Here is a 20,738-nt window from a genome sequence, read left to right on the forward strand (position 1 = left end):
TAAGTAGTTAGCTAGTAGTACGAGGCTACTGATCAAGTGTATCTACCTGTTAGTTAGGGCAACATGAAGTCAGGTAGATCATGTGTTACGTCAGGAGAGATCTGGTGGACGGGAGATGGAGGCGTACGTCCGCCCTCGGTCACGTCACGAGGACGAGTGACCCTCGGCGCGTCCCGCGGGTCCTGTCCTCACCTCTGTAATTATTGCCATATTGCTCCCTTTATATAGTTCATTACAATTTATGTATCTAATCAGGAACATTAAGTTGAAAGGTCGCAGTTGGCAAACAGGAACGGTGTTGCTGTTAAATTATTATTGGTGTACTTTCATTCGATTCAATTTTCTGCTGTGTGAGAGATAGCCTAACTTTTAACACTGTGACATTCCACATATAAACGTTCTGTTTAATATATTATTATATCTTCCCTCCTCATTAGCGTATTAGTCACGTGAAAGTATAACTAATAATGGAGTTAGGAGTGTTTACAGTAAGTTTTATTAGTAATTATAACAGAAGTTATCATACAGCAATCACAGACAGCCTACGGCTTTCATGTTTGTATTATTTGTGTATATTGGGAGAAAGTTCCCATACTATACACCAAGAAGCGTACCTGGTATACTTGGTATACCTGGTATACCAGGCGTACCTCCCCACTCTCTGGTATCAATCAAACCAAGTTGTTGTATCAACGAGATGTTATATTTCATTACAATCATACCATTATTAATTACAACAATAATAATCATACTACTACTACTAATAATAATACAAGTAATAATTATAAACGGATAATAAACAGAACAACAGAATCAAATTAATTATAACGACGCCAATATACATTTTTGGAAAAATAACTTAAACGGTTAGTTATCAACACTCCGTTTGTACTGTTATCGGGCTGTTATCGGGGCTGTTATCGGGTTTATATATAACACTTCGCCTAATAAACAGAAACAGAAAAGATAAAAGGAATATTACTATACACAGTTATCTACTTTCCGCTGAGGAAAGTAGATATCCGCTGAGGATATCAAGAGTAAAAAACGTATTTCTGAAGTGATTTTGAGCTGTAAACTCTAAACTATAATGAGCTGTAAACTTTACATAATGAACTGTAAACTTTACATAATGAGCTGTAAACTCTGGTACTCTTGTAGAGTCTTCCTGGGAGTGTAGAGGCTTCGAGGTGTTGGCACTTTAGCTAACTTTTCTGTGATGTTCAAGTTCAAGTATGTTTATTGAGATAAGCAATAAATACATCTCAAAGGGATAGAGTAGCTTAGACTATTTCTACCCCCCTTTCTTGGCTGGTGACTGACATAATCCTTGATAACTGGTAAAATGGTGACTGAATCCCTTGATGACTGGCATAATAAGGATTCTGAATCACCTGGTGACTGTACTGTAGAACAGATGTGACTGTATAACACCTGGTGACTATTAAACACTTGGTGACTGTAGATCACCAGGTCTATCCAGATGTGTTCATACAGTTTAACTGGTGACTTGACTAACTGGTGACTGGATTAAGTGGTGACTTTCCAACACATGGTGACACGAGCATCTCCAATCCTTTGTATGTCTGTGAGCCTATAGTGGTGACTCTATAGTGACTGACTGATGACTCTTTTGGTGCCTCTGTAGTGGTTGGTGCCTCTGTAGTGGTTGGCGCATCTGTAGTGGTAGATCCATAGGTATTAGTTGTCAGCTTTATAACAATAGAACACTTGCGTGACAAACAGGTGTTACATCTGTAACGTTCTGACTGTCAACCAACGTAGCAAACTTACATAGACTTGTGACTTTATATATAGTGATTCTGTAACGCTTGGTGACTCTGTAACACTTGGTGACTCTGTAACACTGGTTGACTCTGTAATGCTTGGTGACTCTGTAACACTTGGTGACTCTGTAACACTTAGTGACTCTGTAACGATTGGTGACTCTGTAACACTTGTTGACTCTGTAACGCTTGGTGACTACGCGTGGTGATTCTATAACACTTGGTGACTCTGTAACGCTTGGTGACTCTGTAACACTTGGTGACTCTGTAACACTTGGTGACTCAGTAACGCTTGGTGACTCTGTAACACTTGGTGACTCTGTAACACTTGGTGACTCTGTAACGATTGGTGACTCTGTAACGATTGGTGACTCTGTAACACTTGGTGACTCATTTGAGGACTAATGCAAGGCAAGTCTCAATGAGTTTATAACTGTCAAAACCAGTCAGTCAGTCAGTGGTATTTGGTGACTGTAACGCTTGGTGATGCTGTGACGATTGGTTACTCTGTGATATTGGTGAGAATGAATCCGTTGTTGACTCTGTAACACTTGGTGACTCTGTAAGACTTGTTGACTCTGTAAGACTTGGTGACTCTGTAAGAATTGGTGACTCTGTAACACTTTGTGACTCTGTGAGACTTGCTGAGAATGAATCAGTTGATGACTCTGTAACACTTGGTGATTCTGTAACACTTGGTGAGAATGAATCGGTTGTTGACTCCGTAACACTTGGTGACTCTGTAACACTTGGTGATTCTGTAACACTTGGGGACTTTGTAACACTTGGTGAGAATGAATCGGTTGTTGACTCCGTAACACTTGGTGACTCTGTAACACTTGGTGATTCTGTAACACTTGGTGACTCTGTATCACTTCCCGAGAATGAATCAGTTGTTGAATCTGTAAGACCTGATAACTCTGTAACACTTTGTGAGAATGAATCAGTTGATGAATCTGTAACACTTGGTGACTCTGTATCACTTCCTGAGAATGAATCAGTTGTTGACTCGGTAACACTTGGTGACTCTGTAACACTTGGTGACTCTGTAACACTTGGTGACTCTGTTACACTTGGTGACTCATTAAAACTTGGTGACTCTGTAATACTTGGTGACTCTGTAACACTTGGTGAGAATGAATTAGTTGTTGACTCTGTAACACTTGGTGACTCTGTAACACTTGGTGACTCTGTAACACGAGGTGAGTCTGTAACACTTGCTGAGAATGAATCAGTTGTTAACTCTGTTACACTTGGTGACTCTGTAATACTTGGTGACTCTGTAACACTTGGTGATTCTGTAACACTTGGTGACTCTGTAACACTTGGTGAGTCTGTAACACTTGGTGACTCTGTAACACTTGGTGAGAATGAATCAGTTGTTGACTCTGTAACACTTGGTGACTCTGTAACACTTGGTGACTCTGTAACACTTGGTGATTCTGTAACACTTGGTGACTCTCTAACACTTGGTGACTCTGTTACCCTAATTGACTTTGTAACACTTGGTGAATCTTTAACACTTGGTGACTCTGTAACATTTGGTGACTCTGTAACAATTGGTCACTCTGTAACAATTGGTGACTCTGTAACACTTCGTGAGAATGAATCAGTTAACGACTCTGTAACACTTGGTGACTCTGTAACACTTGGTGAGAATGAATCAGTTGTTGATTCTGAAACACTTGGTGACTCTGTAACACTTGGCGACTCTGTAACACTTGGTGAGTCTGTAACACTTGGTGAGTCTGTAACACTTGATGAGAATGAATCAGTTGTTGACTCTGAAACACTTGGTGACTCTGTAACACTTGGTGACTCTGTAACACTTGGTGATTCTGTAACACTTGGTGAGTCTGTAACACTTGATGAGAATGAATCAGTTTCTGACTCTGTTACACTTGGTGACTTTATAACACTTGGTGACTCTGTAACACTTGGGAAGAATGAATCAGTTGCTGACTCTGTTACACTAGGTGACTCTGTTACACTTGGTGAAAATGAATCAGTTGTTGACTCTGTTACACTTGGTGACTCTGTAACACTTGGTGAGAATGAATCAGTTGTTGACTCTGTTACACTTGGTGACTCTGTAACACTTGGTGACTCTGTAACATTTGGTGAGTCTGTAACACTTGGTGACTCTGTAACACTTGGTGACTCTGTAACACTTGGTGACTCTGTAACATTTGGTGAGTCTGTAACACTTGGTGACTCTGTAACACTTGGTGAGTCTGTAACACTTGGTGATCCTGTAACACTTGGTGACTCTGTAACACTTGGTGAAAATGAATCAGTTGTTGACTCTGTTACACTTGGTGACTCTGTAACACTTGGTGAGAATGAATCAGTTGTTGACTCTGTTACACTTGGTGAGTCTGTAATACTTGGTGACTCTGTAACACTTGGTGACTCTGTAACACTTGATGACTCTGTAACACTTGGTGAGTCTGCAACACTTGGTGACTCTGTAACACTTGGTGAGAATGAATCAGTTGTTGACTCTGAAACACTTGGTGACTCTGTAACACTTGGTGAGTCTGTAACACTTGGTGATCCTGTAACACTTGGTGAGAATGAATGAGTTGTTGACTCTGTAACACTTGGTGACTCTGTAACACTTGGTGACTCTGTAACACTTGGTGACTCTGTAACACTTGGTGAGTCTGTAACACTTGGTGAGTCTGTAACACTTGGTGAGTCTGTAACACTTGGTGAGAATGAATCAGTTGGTGATTCTGTAACACTTGGTGAGAATGAATCAGTTGTTGACTCTGTTACACTTGCTGAGTCTGTAACACTTGGTGAGAATGAATCAGTTTCTGACTCTGTTACACTTGGTGACTCTGTAACACTTGGGAAGAATGAATCAGTTGCTGACTCTGTTACACTTGGTGACTCTGTAACACTTGGTGACTCTGTAACATTTGGTGAGTCTGTAACACTAGGTGACTCTGTAACACTTCGTGACTCTGTAATACTTGGTGACTCTGTAACACTTGGTGAGAATGAATCAGTTGTTGACTCTGTAACACTTGGTGACTCTGTAACACTTGGTGACTCTGTAACACGAGGTGAGAATGAATCAGTTGATGACTCTGTAACACTTGGTGACTCTGTAATACTTGGTGACTCTGTAACACTTGGTGACTCTGTATCACTTGGTGAGAATGAATCAGTTGTTGACTCTGTTACACTTGGTGACTCTGTAACACTTGGTGACTCTGCAACATTTGGTGAGTCTGTAACACTTGGTGACTCTGTAACACTTGGTGACTCTGTAACACTTGGTGACTCTGTAACACTTGGTGACTCTGTAACACTTGGTGAGAATGAATCAGTTGTTGAGTCTGTTACACTTGGTGACTCTGTAACACTTGGTGACTCTGTAACATTTGGTGAGTCTGTAACACTTGGTGACTCTGTAACACTTGGTGACTCTGTAATACTTGGTGACTCTGTAACACTTGCTGAGAATGAATCAGTTGTTGACTCTGTTACACTTGGTGACTCTGTAATACTTGGTGACTCTGTAACACTTGGTGACTCTATAACACTTGGTGACTCTGTAACACTTGGTGACTCTGTAACACTTGGTGAGAATAAATCAGTTGTTGACTCTGAAACACTTGGTGACTCTGTAACACTTGGTGACTCTGTAACACTTGGTGAGTCTGTAACACTTGGTGAGAATGAATCAGTTGTTAACCATGAAACACTTGGTGACTCTGTAACACTTGGTGAGTCTGTAACACTTGGTGAGTCTGTAACACTTGGTGATTCTGTAACACTTGGTGAGTCTGTAGCACTTGGTGAGAATGAATCAGTTGGTGATTCTGTAACACTTGGTGAGAATGAATCAGTTTCTGACTCTGTTACACTTGGTGACTTTATAACACTTGGTGACTCTGTAACATTTGGTGAGAATAAATCAGTTGTTGACTCTGTTACACTTGGTGACTCTGTAACACTTGGTGAGAATGAATCAGTTGTTGACTCTGTTACACTTGGTGACTCTATAACACTTGGTGACTCTGTAACACGTGGTGAGAATGAATCAGTTGTTGACTCTGTTACACTTGGTGACTCTGTAATACTTGGTGACTCTGTAACGCTTGGTGAGAATGAATCAGTTGTTGACTCTGTTACACTTGGTGTCTCTGTAACACTTGGTGGGAATGAATCAGTTGCTGACTCTGTTACACTTGGTGACTCTGTAACACTTGGTGGGAATGAATCAGTTGCTGACTCTGTTACACTTGGTGACTCTGTAACACTTGGAGACTCTGTAAAACTTGATGAGAATGAATCAGTTGTTGACTCTGTTACACTTGGTGTCTCTGTAACACTTGGTGAGAATGAATCAGTTTCTGAGTCTGTTACACTTGGTGACTCTGTAACACTTGGTGACTCTGTAACACTTGGGAAGAATGAATCAGTTGCTAACTCTGTTACACTTGGTGGGAATGAATCAGTTGCTGATTCTGTTACACTTGGTGACTCAGTAACACTTGGTAGGAATGAATCAGTTGCTGACTCTGTTACACTTGATGACTCTGTAACACTTGGAGACTCTGTAAAACTTGATGAGAATGAATCAGTTGTTGACTCTGTTACACTTGGTGACTCTGTAACACTTGGTGAGAATGAATCAGTTGTTGACTCTATTACACTTGGTGACTCTGTAACACTTGATGAGAATGAATCAGCTGTTGACTCTGTTACACTTGGTGATTCTGTTACACTTGGTGACAATGAATCAGTTGTTGACTCTGTTACACTTGGTGACTCTGTAACACCTTGTGACTCTGTAACACGTGGTGAGAATGAATCAGTTGTTGACTCTGTTACACTTGGTGACTCTGTAATACTTGGTGACTCTGTAACACTTGGTGAGAATGAATCAGTTGTTGACTCTGTTACACTTGGTGACTCTGTAACACTTGCAGACTCTGTAAAACTTGATGAGAATGAATCAGTTGTTGACTCTGTAACACTTGGTGACTCTGTAAAACTTGATGAGAATGAATAAGTTGTTGACTCTGCTACACTTGGTGACTCTGTTACACTTGGTGACTCTGTAACACTTGGTGACTCTGTAATACTTGGTGAGAATGAATCAGTTGTTGACTCTGTTACACTAGGTGACTCTGTAACACTTGGTGAGAATGAATCAGTTGATGACTCTGTTACACTTGGTGACTCTGTATCTCTTGGTGACTCTGTAACACTTGGTGAGAATGAATGAGTTGCTGACTCTGTTACACTTGGTGAGAACGAATAAGTTGTTGACTCTGTTACACTTGGTGACTCTGTAACACTTGGTGAGAATGAATCAGTTGGTGACTCTGTTACAAATGGTGAGTCTGTAACACTTGGTGAGAATGAATCAGTTGTTAACTCTGTAACGCTTGGTGACTCTGTAACACTTGGTGATTCTGTAACACTTGGTGACTCTCTAACACTTGGTGACTTTGTTACCCTAATTGACTTTGTAACACTTGGTGAATCTTTAACACTTGGTGACTCTGTAACAATTGGTGACTCTGTAACAATTGGTGACTCTGTAACACTTGGTGAGAATGAATCAGTTGTTAACTCTGTTACAAATGGTGACTCTGTAACACTTGGTGATTCTGTAACACTTGTTGACTCTGTTACACTTGGTGACTCTGTTGCACTTGGTGACTCTGTAATAGTTGGTGAGAATGAATCAGTTGTTGACTCTGTAACACTTGGTGACTCTGTAACAGGTGGTGAGAATGAATCAGTTGTTGACTCTGTTACACTTGGTGACTCTGTAACACTTGGTAACTCTGTAACACGTGGTGAGAATGAATCAGTTGTTGTCTCTGTTACACTTGGTGACTCTGTAACACTTGGTGAGAATGAATCAGTTGTTGACTCTATAACACTTGGTGTCTCTGTTACACTTGGTGACTCAGTAACACTTGGTGTCTCTGTTACACTTGGTGACTCAGTAACACTTGGTGACTCTGTTACACTTGGTGACTCAGTAACACTTGGTGACTCTGTTACACTTGGTGACTCAGTAACACTTGGTGACTCTGTTACACTTGGTGATTCTGTTACACTTAGTGGCTCTGTAACACTTGGTGACTCTGTAACACTTGGTGACTCTGTAACACTTGGTGACTCAGTAACACTTGGTGACTCTGTTACACTTGGTGACTCTGTAACACTTGGTGACTCTGTAACGCTTGGTGACTCTGTTACACTTGGTGACTCAGTAACACTTGGTGACTCTGTTACACTTGGTGACTCAGTAACACTTGGTGACTCTGTTACACTTGGTGACTCTGTAACACTTGGTGACTCTGTTACACTTGGTGACTCTGTAACACTTGGTGACTCAGTAACACTTGGTGACTCTGTTACACTTGGTGACTCTGTAACACTTGGTGACTCTGTTACATTTGGTGACTCAGTAACACTTGGTGACTCTGTTACACTTGGTGACTCTGTAACACTTGGTGACTCTGTAACACTTGGTGACTCTGTAACACTTGGTGACTCTGTTACACTTGGTGACTCAGTAACACTTGGTGACTCTGTTACACTTGGTGACTCAGTAACACTTGGTGACTCTGTTACACTTGGTGACTCAGTAACACTTGATGACTCTGTTACACTTGGTGACTCTGTAACACTTGGTGACTCTGTCATACTTGATGACTCTGTCACACTTGATGACTCAGTAACACTTGGTGACTCTGTTACACTTGGTGACTCTGTAACACTTGGTGACTCAGTAACACTTGGTGACTCTGTTACACTTGGTGACTCTGTAACACTTGGTGACTCTGTTACACTTGGTGACTCTGTTACACTTGGTGACTCTGTAACACCTGTTGATTCTGTTACACTTGGTGACTCTGTTACACTTGGTGACTCTGTAACACTTGGTGACTCTGTTACACTTGGTGACTCAGTAACACTTGGTAACTCTGTTACACTTGGTGACTCTGTAACACTTGGTGACTCTCTAACACTTGGTGACTCAGTAAATCTTGGGGACTCTGTTACACTTGGTGACTCAGTAACACTTGGTGACTCAGTAACACTTGGTGACTCTGTAACACTTGGTGACTCTGTAACACTTGGTGACTCAGTAACACTTTGTGACTCTGTTACACATGGTGGCTTAGTAAACCTTGGTGACTCTGTAACACTTGGTGACTCAGTAAATCTTGGTGACTCTGTTACGTTTGGTGACGCAGTAACACTTGGTGACTCTGTAACACTTGGTGACTCAGTAAATCTTGGTGACCCTGTTACACTTGGTGACTCAGTAACACTTGGTGACTCGGTAACACTTGGTGACTCAGTAAATCTTGGTGACTCTGTTACACTTGGTGACTCAGTAACACTTGGTGAATCTGTAACATTTGGTGACTCTGTTACACTTGGTGACTCTGTTACACTTGGTGACTCAGTAACACTTGGTGGCTCTGTAACACTTGGTGACTCAGTAAATCTTGGTGACTCTGTAACACTTGGTGACTCAGTAAATCTTGGTGACTCTGTAACACTTGGTGACTCAGTAACACTTGGTGACTCTGTAACACTTGGTGACTCAGTAACACTTGGTGACTCTGTAACACTTGGTGACTCAGTAAATCTTGGTGACTCTGTTACACTTGGTGACTCAGTAACACTTGATGACTCAGTAACACTTGGTGACTCAGTAACACTTGGTGACTCTGTTACACTTGGTGACTCAGTAACACTTGGTAACTCTGTCACACTTGGTGACTCAGTAACACTTGGTGACTCTGTCAAACTTGGTGACTCAGTGACACTTGGTGACTCTGTAACAATTGGTGACTCTTTTACACTTGGTGACTCAGTAACACTTGGTGACTCTGTACCTCTTAGTAACTCTGTAACACTTGGTGACTCTGTACCTCTTAGTAACTCTGTAACACTTGGTGACTCTGTACCTCTTAGTGACTCTGTTACACTTGGTGACTCTGTAACACTTGGTGACTCTGTAATACTTGGTGACTCTGTTACACTTGGTGACTCAGTAACACTTGGTGACTCAGTAAAACTTGGTGACTCTGTTACACTTGGTGACTCAGTAACACTTGGTGACTCTGTAACACTTGGTGACTCAGTAAATCTTGGTGACTCTGTAACACTTGGTGACTCAGTAACACTTGGTGACTCTGTAACACTTGGTGACTCAGTAACACTTGGTAACTCTGTCACACTTGGTGACTCAGTAACACTTGGTGACTCAGTAACACTTGGTGACTCTGTAACACTTGGTGACTCAGTAACACTTGGTGACTCTGTAACACTTGGTGACTCAGTAACACTTGGTGACTCAGTAACACTTGGTGACTCTGTAACACTTGGTGACTCTGTAACACTTGGTAACTCAGTAACACTTGGTGACTCTGTAACACTTGGTGACTCTGTACCTCTTAGTGACTCTGTTACACTTGGTGACTCAGTAACACTTGGTGACTCTGTAACACTTGATGACTCAGTAACACTTGGTGACTCTGTAACACTTGGTGACTCTGTTACACTTGGTGACTCAGTAACACTTGGTGACTCTGTTACACTTGGTGACTCAGTAACACTTGGTGACTCTGTTACACTTGATGACTCAGTAACACTTGGTGACTCTGTAACACTTGGTGACTCTGTTACACTTGGTGACTCAGTAACACTTGGTGACTCTGTTACACTTGGTGACTCAGTAACACTTGGTGACTCTGTTACACTTGGTGACTCAGTAACATTTGGTGACTCAGTAACACTTGGTAACTCAGTAACACTTGGCGATTCTGTAACACTTGGTGACTCAGTAACACTTGGTGACTCTGTAACACTTGGTGACTTTGTTACACTTGGTGACTCTGTAACACTTGTTGATTCTGTTACACTTGGTGACTCTGTAACACTTGGTGACTCAGTAACACTTGGTGACTCAGTAACACGTGGTGAATCAGTAACACTTGGTGACTCTGTAACACTTGTTGATTCTGTAACACTTGGTGACTCTGTTACACTTGGTGACTCAGTAACACTTGGTGACTCTGTAACACTTGGTGGCTTTGTAACACTTGGTGACTCTGTTACACTTGGTGACTCAGTAACACTTGGTGACTCAGTAACACTTGGTGACTCAGTAACACTTGGTGACTCAGTAACACTTGGTGACTCAGTAACTCTTGGTGACTCAGTAACACTTGGTGACTCTGTAACAATTGGTGACTCAGTAACACTTGGTGACTCTGTAACACTTGGTGACTCAGTAACTCTTGGTGACTCAGTAACACTTGGTGACTCTGTTACACTTGGTGACTCAGTAACACTTGGTGACTCTGTAACACTTGGTGACTCTGTTACACTTGGTGACTCTGTTACACTTGGTGACTCTGTTACACTTGGTGACTCTTTTACACTTGGTGCACCTGTAATGGTTGGTGCACCTGTAGTAGTTGGTGCACCTGTAATGGTTGGTGCACCTGTAATGGTTGGTGCACCTGTAATGGTTGGTGCAGCTGTAATGGTTGGTGCACCTGTAGTAGTTGGTACACCTGTAGTAGTTGGTACACCTGTAGTAGTTGGTGCACCTGTAATGGTTGGTGCACCTGTAATGGTTGGTGCACCTGTAATGGTTGGTGCACCTGTAGTAGTTGGTACACCTGTAGTAGTTGGTACACCTGTAATGGTTGGTGCACCTGTAGTAGTTGGTGCACCTGTAGTGGTTGGTGCACCTGTAATGGTTGGTGTACCTGTAATGGTTGGTGCACCTGTAATGGTTGGTGCACCTGTAATGGTTGGTGCACCTGTAATGGTTGGTGCAGCTGTAATGGTTGGTGCACCTGTAATGGTTGGTGTACCTGTAATGGTTGGTGCACCTGTAATGGTTGGTGTACCTGTAATGGTTGGTGCACCTGTAATGGTTGGTGCACCTGTAATGGTTGGTGCACCTGTAATGGTTGGTGCACCTGTAATGGTTGGTGCACCTGTAATGGTTGGTGCAGCTGTAATGGTTGGTGCACCTGTAATGGTTGGTGTACCTGTAATGGTTGGTGCACCTGTAATGGTTGGTGTACCTGTAATGGTTGGTGCACCTGTAATGGTTGGTGCACCTGTAATGGTTGGTGCACCTGTAATGGTTGGTGCACCTGTAATGGTTGGTGCACCTGTAATGGTTGGTGCAGCTGTAATGGTTGGTACACCTGTAATGGTTGGTGCACCTGTAGTAGTTGGTGCACCTGTAGTGGTTGGTGCACCTGTAATGGTTGGTGCACCTGTAATGGTTGGTGCACCTGTAATGGTTGGTGCACCTGTAATGGTTGGTGCACCTGTAGTGGTTGGTGCACCTGTAGTAGTTGGTGCACCTGTAGTGGTTGGTGCACCTGTAGTAGTTGGTGCACCTGTAATGGTTGGTGCACCTGTAGTGGTTGGTGCACCTGTAATGGTTGGTGCACCTGTAGTGGTTGGTGCACCTGTAATGGTTGGTGCACCTGTAGTGGTTGGTGCACCTGTATTGGTTGGTGCACCTGTAATGGTTGGTGCACCTGTAGTAGTTGGTACACCTGTAGTAGTTGGTGCACCTGTAGTAGTTGGTACACCTGTAGTGGTTGGTGCACCTGTAATGGTTGGTGCACCTGTAGTGGTTGGTGCACCTGTAATGGTTGGTGCACCTGTAGTGGTTTGTGCACCTGTAGTAGTTGGTGCACCTGTAGTGGTTGGTGCACCTGTAATGGTTGGTGCACCTGTAATGGTTGGTGCACCTGTAATGGTTGGTGCCCCTCTAATGGTTGGTGCACCTGTAATGGTTGGTGCACCTGTAGTGGTTGGTGCACCTGTAGTGGTTGGTGCACCTGTAATGGTTGGTGCACCTGTAGTGGTTTGTGTACCTGTAGTGGTTGGTGCACCTGTAGTAGTTGGTGCACCTGTAATGGTTGGTGCACCTGTAGTGGTTGGTGCACCTGTAGTGGTTTGTGCACCTGTAGTGGTTGGTGCACCTGTAGTAGTTGGTGCACCTGTAATGGTTGGTGCACCTGTAGTGGTTGGTGCACCTGTAGTGGTTGGTGCACCTGTAGTGGTTGGTGCACCTGTAGTAGTTGGTACACCTGTAATGGTTGGTGCACCTGTAGTGGTTGGTGCACCTGTAGTGGTTGGTGCACCTGTAGTGGTTGGTGCACCTGTAGTGGTTGGTGCACCTGTAGTAGTTGGTACACCTGTAGTGGTTGGTGCACCTGTAGTAGTTGGTGCACCTGTAGTAGTTGGTACACCTGTAATGGTTGGTGCACCTGTAGTGGTTGGTGCACCTGTAGTGGTTGGTGCACCTGTAGTAGTTGGTACACCTGTAGTAGTTGGTGCATCTGTAGTAGTTGGTACACCTGTAGTAGTTGGTGCATCTGTAGTAGTTGGTACACCTGTAGTAGTTGGTGCATCTGTAATGGTTGGTGCACCTCTAGTAGTTGGCACCTTTTTGGTTGGTGATCTTTGGTCTGTTGGCGAAGCGTCATCTGGCGGACCTTCGTCAGGCGAAGCGTCATCTGGCGGACCTTCGTCAGGCGAAGCGTCATCTGGCGGACCTTCGTCAGGCGAAGCGTCATCTGGCGGACCTTCGTCAGGCGAAGCGTCATCTGGCGGACCTTCGTCAGGCGAAGTGTCCCTCTCGTCGCTGGAGTCGTCGTCGTCGTCGGCGTCGTCGTCGGCGTCACGTACCAGGCCCTTGTTGACTGCCCGCCTGATGAAGTTGTGTACCGTGCGACTCACCACCTTCCTCACGTTGCGTCCAGAGGCTGTGGTGGGAAGTGAGGCAGGTGAGTCTTGTGAGGCAGGGGGGTGTAGTGAGGCAGGGGGGGGGTGTTGTGAGGCAGGGGAGTGTTGTGAGGCAGGGGAGTGTTGTGAGGCAGGGGGGTGTTGTGAGGCAGGGAAGGGTGTTGTGAGGCAGGGGAGTGTTGTGAGGCAGGGGGGGAGGGTGTAGCGGGGCAGGGGGGGAGGGTGTTGTGGGTAGTGAGGCAGGTAAGTATAGTAGGCTTATATGCTTATAATATCTTAAGAATAATCTTAAAATGAACCATTCTATCTCCCAGTCTATCTATCTTCAGTGTATCTATTTAAGCATCTGTCAGTTATTTGCTTGCCAGTCATATCTGCTTGCCGTCTGGGGACCTGACTGTCCCTGCCTGTCCCCCTAGTTAGCACGCCTCTCAATCTGTGCCGTCCGACCCATTAATGTGTCGCAAAAAAATTAAAATAATAATAATAAAATGGGTCGCGACTAACATCAAAATATCTAGACAAAATCCCATGAGGGCGTCACTCACTCATCACTGAGATTCATGAATTTGATGGTTCGCTTGTTGCCAGGCCATTGTTGATGAATCGGTGCATCTCTCAGTTTGATTGACACTGAAGAATCATTCTGAGCAATTTGTCCTCGTTCTGTATTGTCATAAAGAAGAATTTTCAGTTGTAAATAAATAGGCTTTCATGATGCTATGATGAACCTTCAGGTGCTTGTGTGAACTAAGATTCTCCACCATAACTCAATTAATAACAACGAAAGACAGCAACGTGCTCAACACTGCCCAAGATTTGCGTATAGCACTGTCTTCTTGTGTTCCTAATTGTCATCTACAGCTTAGGAAAGAACACGTCCTTCTCATTAAGTAAAAAAAACTTGAAACAAAAATATTTACTGTGTCTTGTTTGCTAGAATTTCATGCCAAATGTTCCTTTTTATTTGTCTATGTTATTTCGAAAATTATACATTTTTAATTTAATTACAAATTAATTAAATTTGGGTTCATAAGTATCTACTTATGTGTCAATAGTAAATAAGAAAACATATTTCACAGAGTTTGTGTCTGATATGTTAGGCATTGTTGCTTTGGGTCCAAGTAAAAGGAGTTTGAAAAACGCTATACCTAGCAGACCTGTCTATCCTCCAGCAGTCGCTCCTATCCCCTAGTTGACCTGTCTATCCTCCAGCAGTCGCTCCTATCCCTTAGTTGACGTGTCTATCCTCCAGCAGTCGTTCCTATTCCTTAGTTGACGTGTCTATCCTCCAGCAGTCGCTCCTATCCCTTAGTTGACCTGTCTATCCTCCAGCAGTCATTCTTATCCCTTAGTTAACCTGTCTATCATCCAGCAGCCATTCCTATCCCCTAGTTACCCTGTCTATCTATCCCTCAGAGTACTCACCCCTCCCCCTGAACCGGGTCCAGTCAGGGCAGGTCATCTCGCCATGTACCAGCCATCGTCTGGACATGGAGGTCAGATGGACCAGGAAGACACACGAGTGGCCCTGGAATTGGACAGGTGTCCCCATCCTTCCTTCCTTCAGTGACCTGGAAATAAGGGCAGAAATGGGCTGTTATTAATAGGTGGCTCGAGACATTAGGAAGCATATTATCAGGTGGATCACTGGCCAATGATCCAGGTGGTTTGGATCATCTTGAGGTTATCTTGAGATGATTTCGGGGCTTTTTAGTGTCCCCGCGGCCCGGTCCTCGACCAGGCTTCCACCCCCAGGAAGCAGCCGTGACAGTTGACTAACACCCAGGTACCTATTTTACTGCTAGGTAACAAGGGCATAGGGTGAAAGAAACTCTGCCCATTGTTTCTCGCCGGCGCCTGGGATCGAACCCAGGACCACAGGATGACAAGTCCTGCGTGCTGTCCGCTCGGCCGACCGGCTCCCAAACCGACCGGGTCATTGGTGGTTTGGTGTCGCATCATGGAACAACGAGGGACTATAGTACCTCGTTACTGGCTCTAATGAGACCTGATGGCTCTGTATCTACCATGGAGAAAGGCTGATCTTTTACCTTCTTTACTTTTTGTTTTTTCTTTATTATATAAACCAACATATATATTATATACAAATAAAATTAAAGCTACCAAAGTATCATTGTTGTACATGAATACCACAAGATACAGCGCAAGAAACGGTGCACACAACCCAATACATAACTATATTGAACAAAATATACACCACACAAATACAAAACACACACGTACCCAGGGCACAGCGCATACAGACGCGCCCAATATGTACACCAATCCACACAAGTGGAACACAGATAAGGTACTGTAAGTACAGATCACCAGTACCACATGACAGAAAATACAGAAAACACATAAGAAATAATAACCACACACAAGGGACCTCAACAGACGGAGGCCGTTACCATCTACACAAATCATTACAAAATATAAGACATAACCCAAACCGTAATAAGGCCCAACAAGGGCACTCCAACAAAAAAAAGCATACGACAGTCAAATGAAAACAGCACGGTGAGAGTGACAACTGACCACCACGGTGAGAGGAAGGAGGCATACACACACACACGGCCAGAATGAACAGATTCCAAGGTCAGAACCTCACAAGTCATACAACACATACGCAGCTCCGTCACAACGAGCAAGGAGGGAAGACACCTCTGAACCTTGCAACAGAAACACACGCACAATGAAGGTCCCATATACAAAGGGGCCAAGACAGCTCAATGACAAAGAAAAAATTCATGGTAATACTCATGGTAACTTTGGATACCATCCAACAAGGTAGGGCGGACGTCCAAAGAAAACAGCCTCATACAATAAAAACCCGATGTACCCAACTCACTCAAGCATCCAAACAAAAGATCAGGAGATTAGAAACACACACAATCAATCAAAACTTGAGACGCAGCCCCAACTCACGTGCCAAGAATACAGAACAATGACTAACTCCGCCGCCCGCTGAACCCCACAACACTTGATAATCCATCATGAACCACGGAGCATGTACCCGGGGAAACGACCGCCGCAACCTCCACATCGTGTAGTGCCGCCTATCCCTCAAGAACCCCAAGAGCCGAGTCACATCGTACCCTCTCAACCTACCAACCCACAAACAAAAAATGTAATCTGACACCAACACCCCCAAAGTGTGTCGAATCCTACAATTTCCTCTCGGAAACTACACGAAGGAAAACAGCAGAAAATCTACCTGCAAATCAGACCCGCATAAAGTAGATATAGCACCACGAACCCAGTCCACCAAACAGGATACCCACCGACACATGTAAAACACATGTAGTTGAGACTAACGCTCCCCACAATGGGCACAACAATCCGAGCCCACAATACCCAACGTAAACAACTGGGCAGTGCTAGCCAGTCTCTCCTGAAGAAATCGATACATCAACTTCCTTTGTTTAGGGGTGAGAAACGGCCCCCCTCAGAGCGTCCCACACCGCCCCTCCCCAAATCAAACAACGGGTACAACCACCCACCCTGTGAGCCACACCACCCAAGAGCACACGACACACCTCCCGACAACCAAATGACACATACGCAAGAGACCTACACAGCGACGACCGAAGAATGAGCACCGCACAGGAGTAGACCGGCGGGGTGACGACTTCCACGTCCCGATAGACCTGCACCCACATAACTCACCCGAATTGAACTGAAATACAGAGCCAAAGAATTGAGACCATCCCCCAACCCGAGCCCACTACAAAGGGTCACCCAAAAACCAGCCACCGACTTCACTTACACATTTGCCAGACCTATCCCACCCTCCGCCAGACCCTGACACAAGGAGGACCTGTGAACCGGGGTAGCACCGGCCATGCCACACATGACGGTACACAACCATCTCCAGCGCGTAGGCCCTGCTCAAAGGAAAACAATGAGCCTAATACCATATCTTAGAGAACCCGACAATTCACTATCAGCGCCCGCTGAAAAATCGTCACGAGGCTCTTGGGACAGCATCCCCACCGCCGCCTCCGCCGAGCGAGAGATCGCCGCCCAATTTTGCCGCAAGGATTCCTCATAAGAACTAAACAAGGTGACGCCCAGCATGCGCAAAGCTCGCACCACCGGCAGCCAAGACCCCTCCGACCAACCCAACACTAACCCCATAATACAAGATTGCAGACGGTTGATGACTGCCAACGCGGCCAACTCAAAACTATGCACCACGTCCTGCACATCAACCACCGAACCCACAGTAGTCACAAACACAAGTCTTATCATCACCATACCCACACACTCTCAGGCCAAACCCGTTGGGACACTGCGGGGAAACGATAGATCCCCCTAGCTCGCACCGCTTGAAACAATGGTTCCTGAAAAATAACAGACACCGACAGGGGCAACCCTGCCGAACCGAGCGCCCAATGGCAAACGAAGAACTAAATAACCCATTCACACACATACTCGACTACAACACCTCGACTACAATACCCCGCATACAACACCCCGCATACAACACTGGCACCCAGCTATAAACCGGGAGGCAACGCCAAGCCTCTCTAAAATCTGCAAGACAAAGTCAATGGCCAGACGGTCGAAGGCCTTTGACCAGTCCTGATTGATCAAAGGTGTTGGTCCCCCAGAATGTGACATATAGACCATAGATCGTGGACCAGGTTGTCGCAGTGGACCACTGACCTACCCAGCGTACTCTCTCTACTGATTACTAACTGGTCTGTGTGTATACAATAAAGTTTAAACAAAATGCCATACCACCCCACCCACGCCATTTAATTCCTCTGCGGATTCTTCCCTCAAGAACAAACTGCAACAAGAGATAAGATGGGTGACTACCTGATAGATATTCCTTTCATACAGAGCAATTTGACGTTCTTACCAGCAGAAATACGCAACACATTTTGGCAACGTTGTGACCACCAAACAACACTATCACCTCGACAATTTAGAACCCTTCTAAGTTAATAGCTAAGATCACACAAAGATGCTCTATAAAAATATGGACTTCCGGCATTGGTATACACAACCGTCCAGTAAAATTGCAGTTCTGCATGTCTAGCTTGCAAACTAAGAAATCTAGTAACGCATATAGTCTCCCACGACATTCAATGTCTTACCTTCTCCTTCGTCACTAAACACAATCCAATCATGGTCTGCAAACCACAACAGTTGCCTATCTCTCGGGTAACTGCTTACCACTAGGTTAACAGAGGCACTAGGTAAAAGAAATCGTTGTCCAAACCATTTTCCCCTACCCCCACCGCGGGAATCGAACCTAGGACGTCTCGGCTGTGACCCGTCTATACGCAGACCACTACGCCACATACCTTACGACAGTGTTGACAATATGTGCCACATCTGCATCCCATCTCTTAGCGTGGCACAGGTGGGGCGAGAGTGCCAGGAGGCCCAGGAGTGCCAGCACTAGGGCCGAGTGCCAGGAGCCAACACTCCTTTGTATAGGATTCACGATGGCCCTGTTTAGCGGTGTCTGTGACGACGTCATGGCACACGTCTGTGTAGATGACGGGTGTTTGTCAGGTGTGTGTTGACAGGTGTTTGTCAGGTGTGTGGGTTGACGGGAGGGAGAAGCACTGGCATCTGCGAAATGGTGTTGTCAGCGCGGTTGCCTCCGGACTGTTGTCTGTGTGGTGAAGTGTTGGCTGATGCAAGCGTGGTGTCAGTAAAGACGGTGGTGGCAGGTGTGGTGACGGGTGTGGTGACAGGTGTGGGTGTTAGCTGGAGTAATGTTGTCAGCACCAATCATTAGTCAGGCGTGGGAAGATGATGTGATGGTGTCAGAAGGGTGTGGTTGGCAGGTAGTTTGGTGTTGGAGGCGGTAGTGGCAGTGTTGGAGGCAGTAGTTGCAGTGTTGGAGGCTATGGATGCAGTGTTGGAGGCAGTAGTGGCAGTGTTGGAGGCAGTAGTTGCAGTGTTGGAGGCAGTAGTTGCAGTGATGGAGGCTGTGGATGCAGTGTTGGAGGCGGTGGTTGTGGAGGTGGAGATGGCAGTGGTGGTGGTAGTTGTGGTAGTGGTGGTGGTGGAGGCAGTGGTAGTTGTGGTAGTGGAGGCGGTGGTAGTTGTACTAGTGGAGGCGGTGGTGGTAGTTGTGGTAGTGGAGGCGGTGGTGGTAGTTGTGGTAGTGGAGGCGGTGGAGGAAGTGTCGGGGTAGAGAGGGAGGTGGTGGCCTTATATACCATGAGTGAGCGCCACCAGGAGCCAGGTCGGCAGACGTCAACACCATCAGCAGCCGGGCAAGCAATACCCCGCTGTCTTACTTACAGTCACGTTCCTCCTCTACACCGTTTTGCAAGTCAGATTCACCCACCAGTGTGTGTTAATGTACGCAGTTACCTCTCCCTGTAAGATCGAGCTTGAGCTCTTGGACACCACCTTTTCAGCCGCCGGACCCTACGTCTTTTGGTAAACATTGAGTTCCTCTTGTCCTTCCAAACATATGTTTTGGAAGTCACAGCTTTGACTTCCAGTTAAGTTTTATTCTGGCTTATAATATGGTTTTAATGGTCCAGGAAGTACAGCTAGTTGGGTTCGTTCTTGACTCACAATCGAGAATTCCGTGTTCGAATCCCGGGTGGACAGAAATGCTGGGACGCTCTTGTTGTTGTTTAAGATTCAGCTACTCGGAACAAGTTCCAAGTAGCACGGGCTATGGTGAGCCCGTAACTTACCTGGCACAGGAGCGGGGCAAGTAGCACGGGCTATGGTGAGCCCGCAGTGGGCTTACCTGGCACAGGAGCGGCTGCGTGCTGGGACGCGTTTCCTATCACCTAATGCTACTGTTCACCTAGCAGTAAATAGGTACCCAGAAGTTAGTCAGCTTGTGGGGTTACATCCTGGGCGGGGTCAGAAATTCGACCCCAGGTGGGGGGGGGGACTTGATATAAGCCTGACATGTACAGTATATATAAACTGTCTGCCTGTCCCCCTACACAATGTATTATTATCATAAAAAAGTATTAATTCATTTCACGATAATAGAGTTTTTTAATTTTGTTAATTTTTTTTAGGCGTGGGAGCCATATATGACAGCTGCCTACTGCAATCTTCGTCTCACATATGTTGCAAATTATTTATTTAATAAAAAGGTAACTTAAAGTTAGTAAAAAAATGCCAAACACTCTTTCACTTTGGTACTTAAGAGGATCTCTG

At 45.0% G+C, this 20,738-nt stretch overlaps 2 protein-coding genes across 2 annotated transcripts; both read right to left on the reverse strand.

The window, feature by feature from the left end:
* Positions 1-2,237: 2,237 nt before the first annotated feature.
* Positions 2,238-3,328, reverse strand: LOC138350413 (uro-adherence factor A-like). The gene is made up of 2 exons (XM_069301046.1): positions 3,273-3,328; positions 2,238-3,147 (listed from the first exon to the last, which is right to left on the reverse strand). Exons 1-2 carry the CDS (start codon positions 3,326-3,328, stop codon positions 2,238-2,240), a joined length of 966 nt encoding a protein of 321 aa, XP_069157147.1.
* Positions 3,329-3,347: 19 nt separating this feature from the next.
* On the reverse strand, positions 3,348-19,744 carry LOC123770181 (fap1 adhesin). Its single transcript, XM_069301347.1, has 3 exons — positions 18,896-19,744; positions 15,000-15,145; positions 3,348-13,591 (listed from the first exon to the last, which is right to left on the reverse strand). Exons 1-3 carry the CDS (start codon positions 19,072-19,074, stop codon positions 3,351-3,353), a joined length of 10,566 nt encoding a protein of 3,521 aa, XP_069157448.1. The 5' UTR covers positions 19,075-19,744; the 3' UTR covers positions 3,348-3,350.
* Positions 19,745-20,738: the final 994 nt, after the last annotated feature.

The sequence above is a fragment of the Procambarus clarkii genome, chromosome 45, assembly GCF_040958095.1.
Source record: "Procambarus clarkii isolate CNS0578487 chromosome 45, FALCON_Pclarkii_2.0, whole genome shotgun sequence".
In the NCBI taxonomy this organism is placed as follows: Eukaryota; Metazoa; Arthropoda; class Malacostraca; order Decapoda; family Cambaridae; genus Procambarus; species Procambarus clarkii.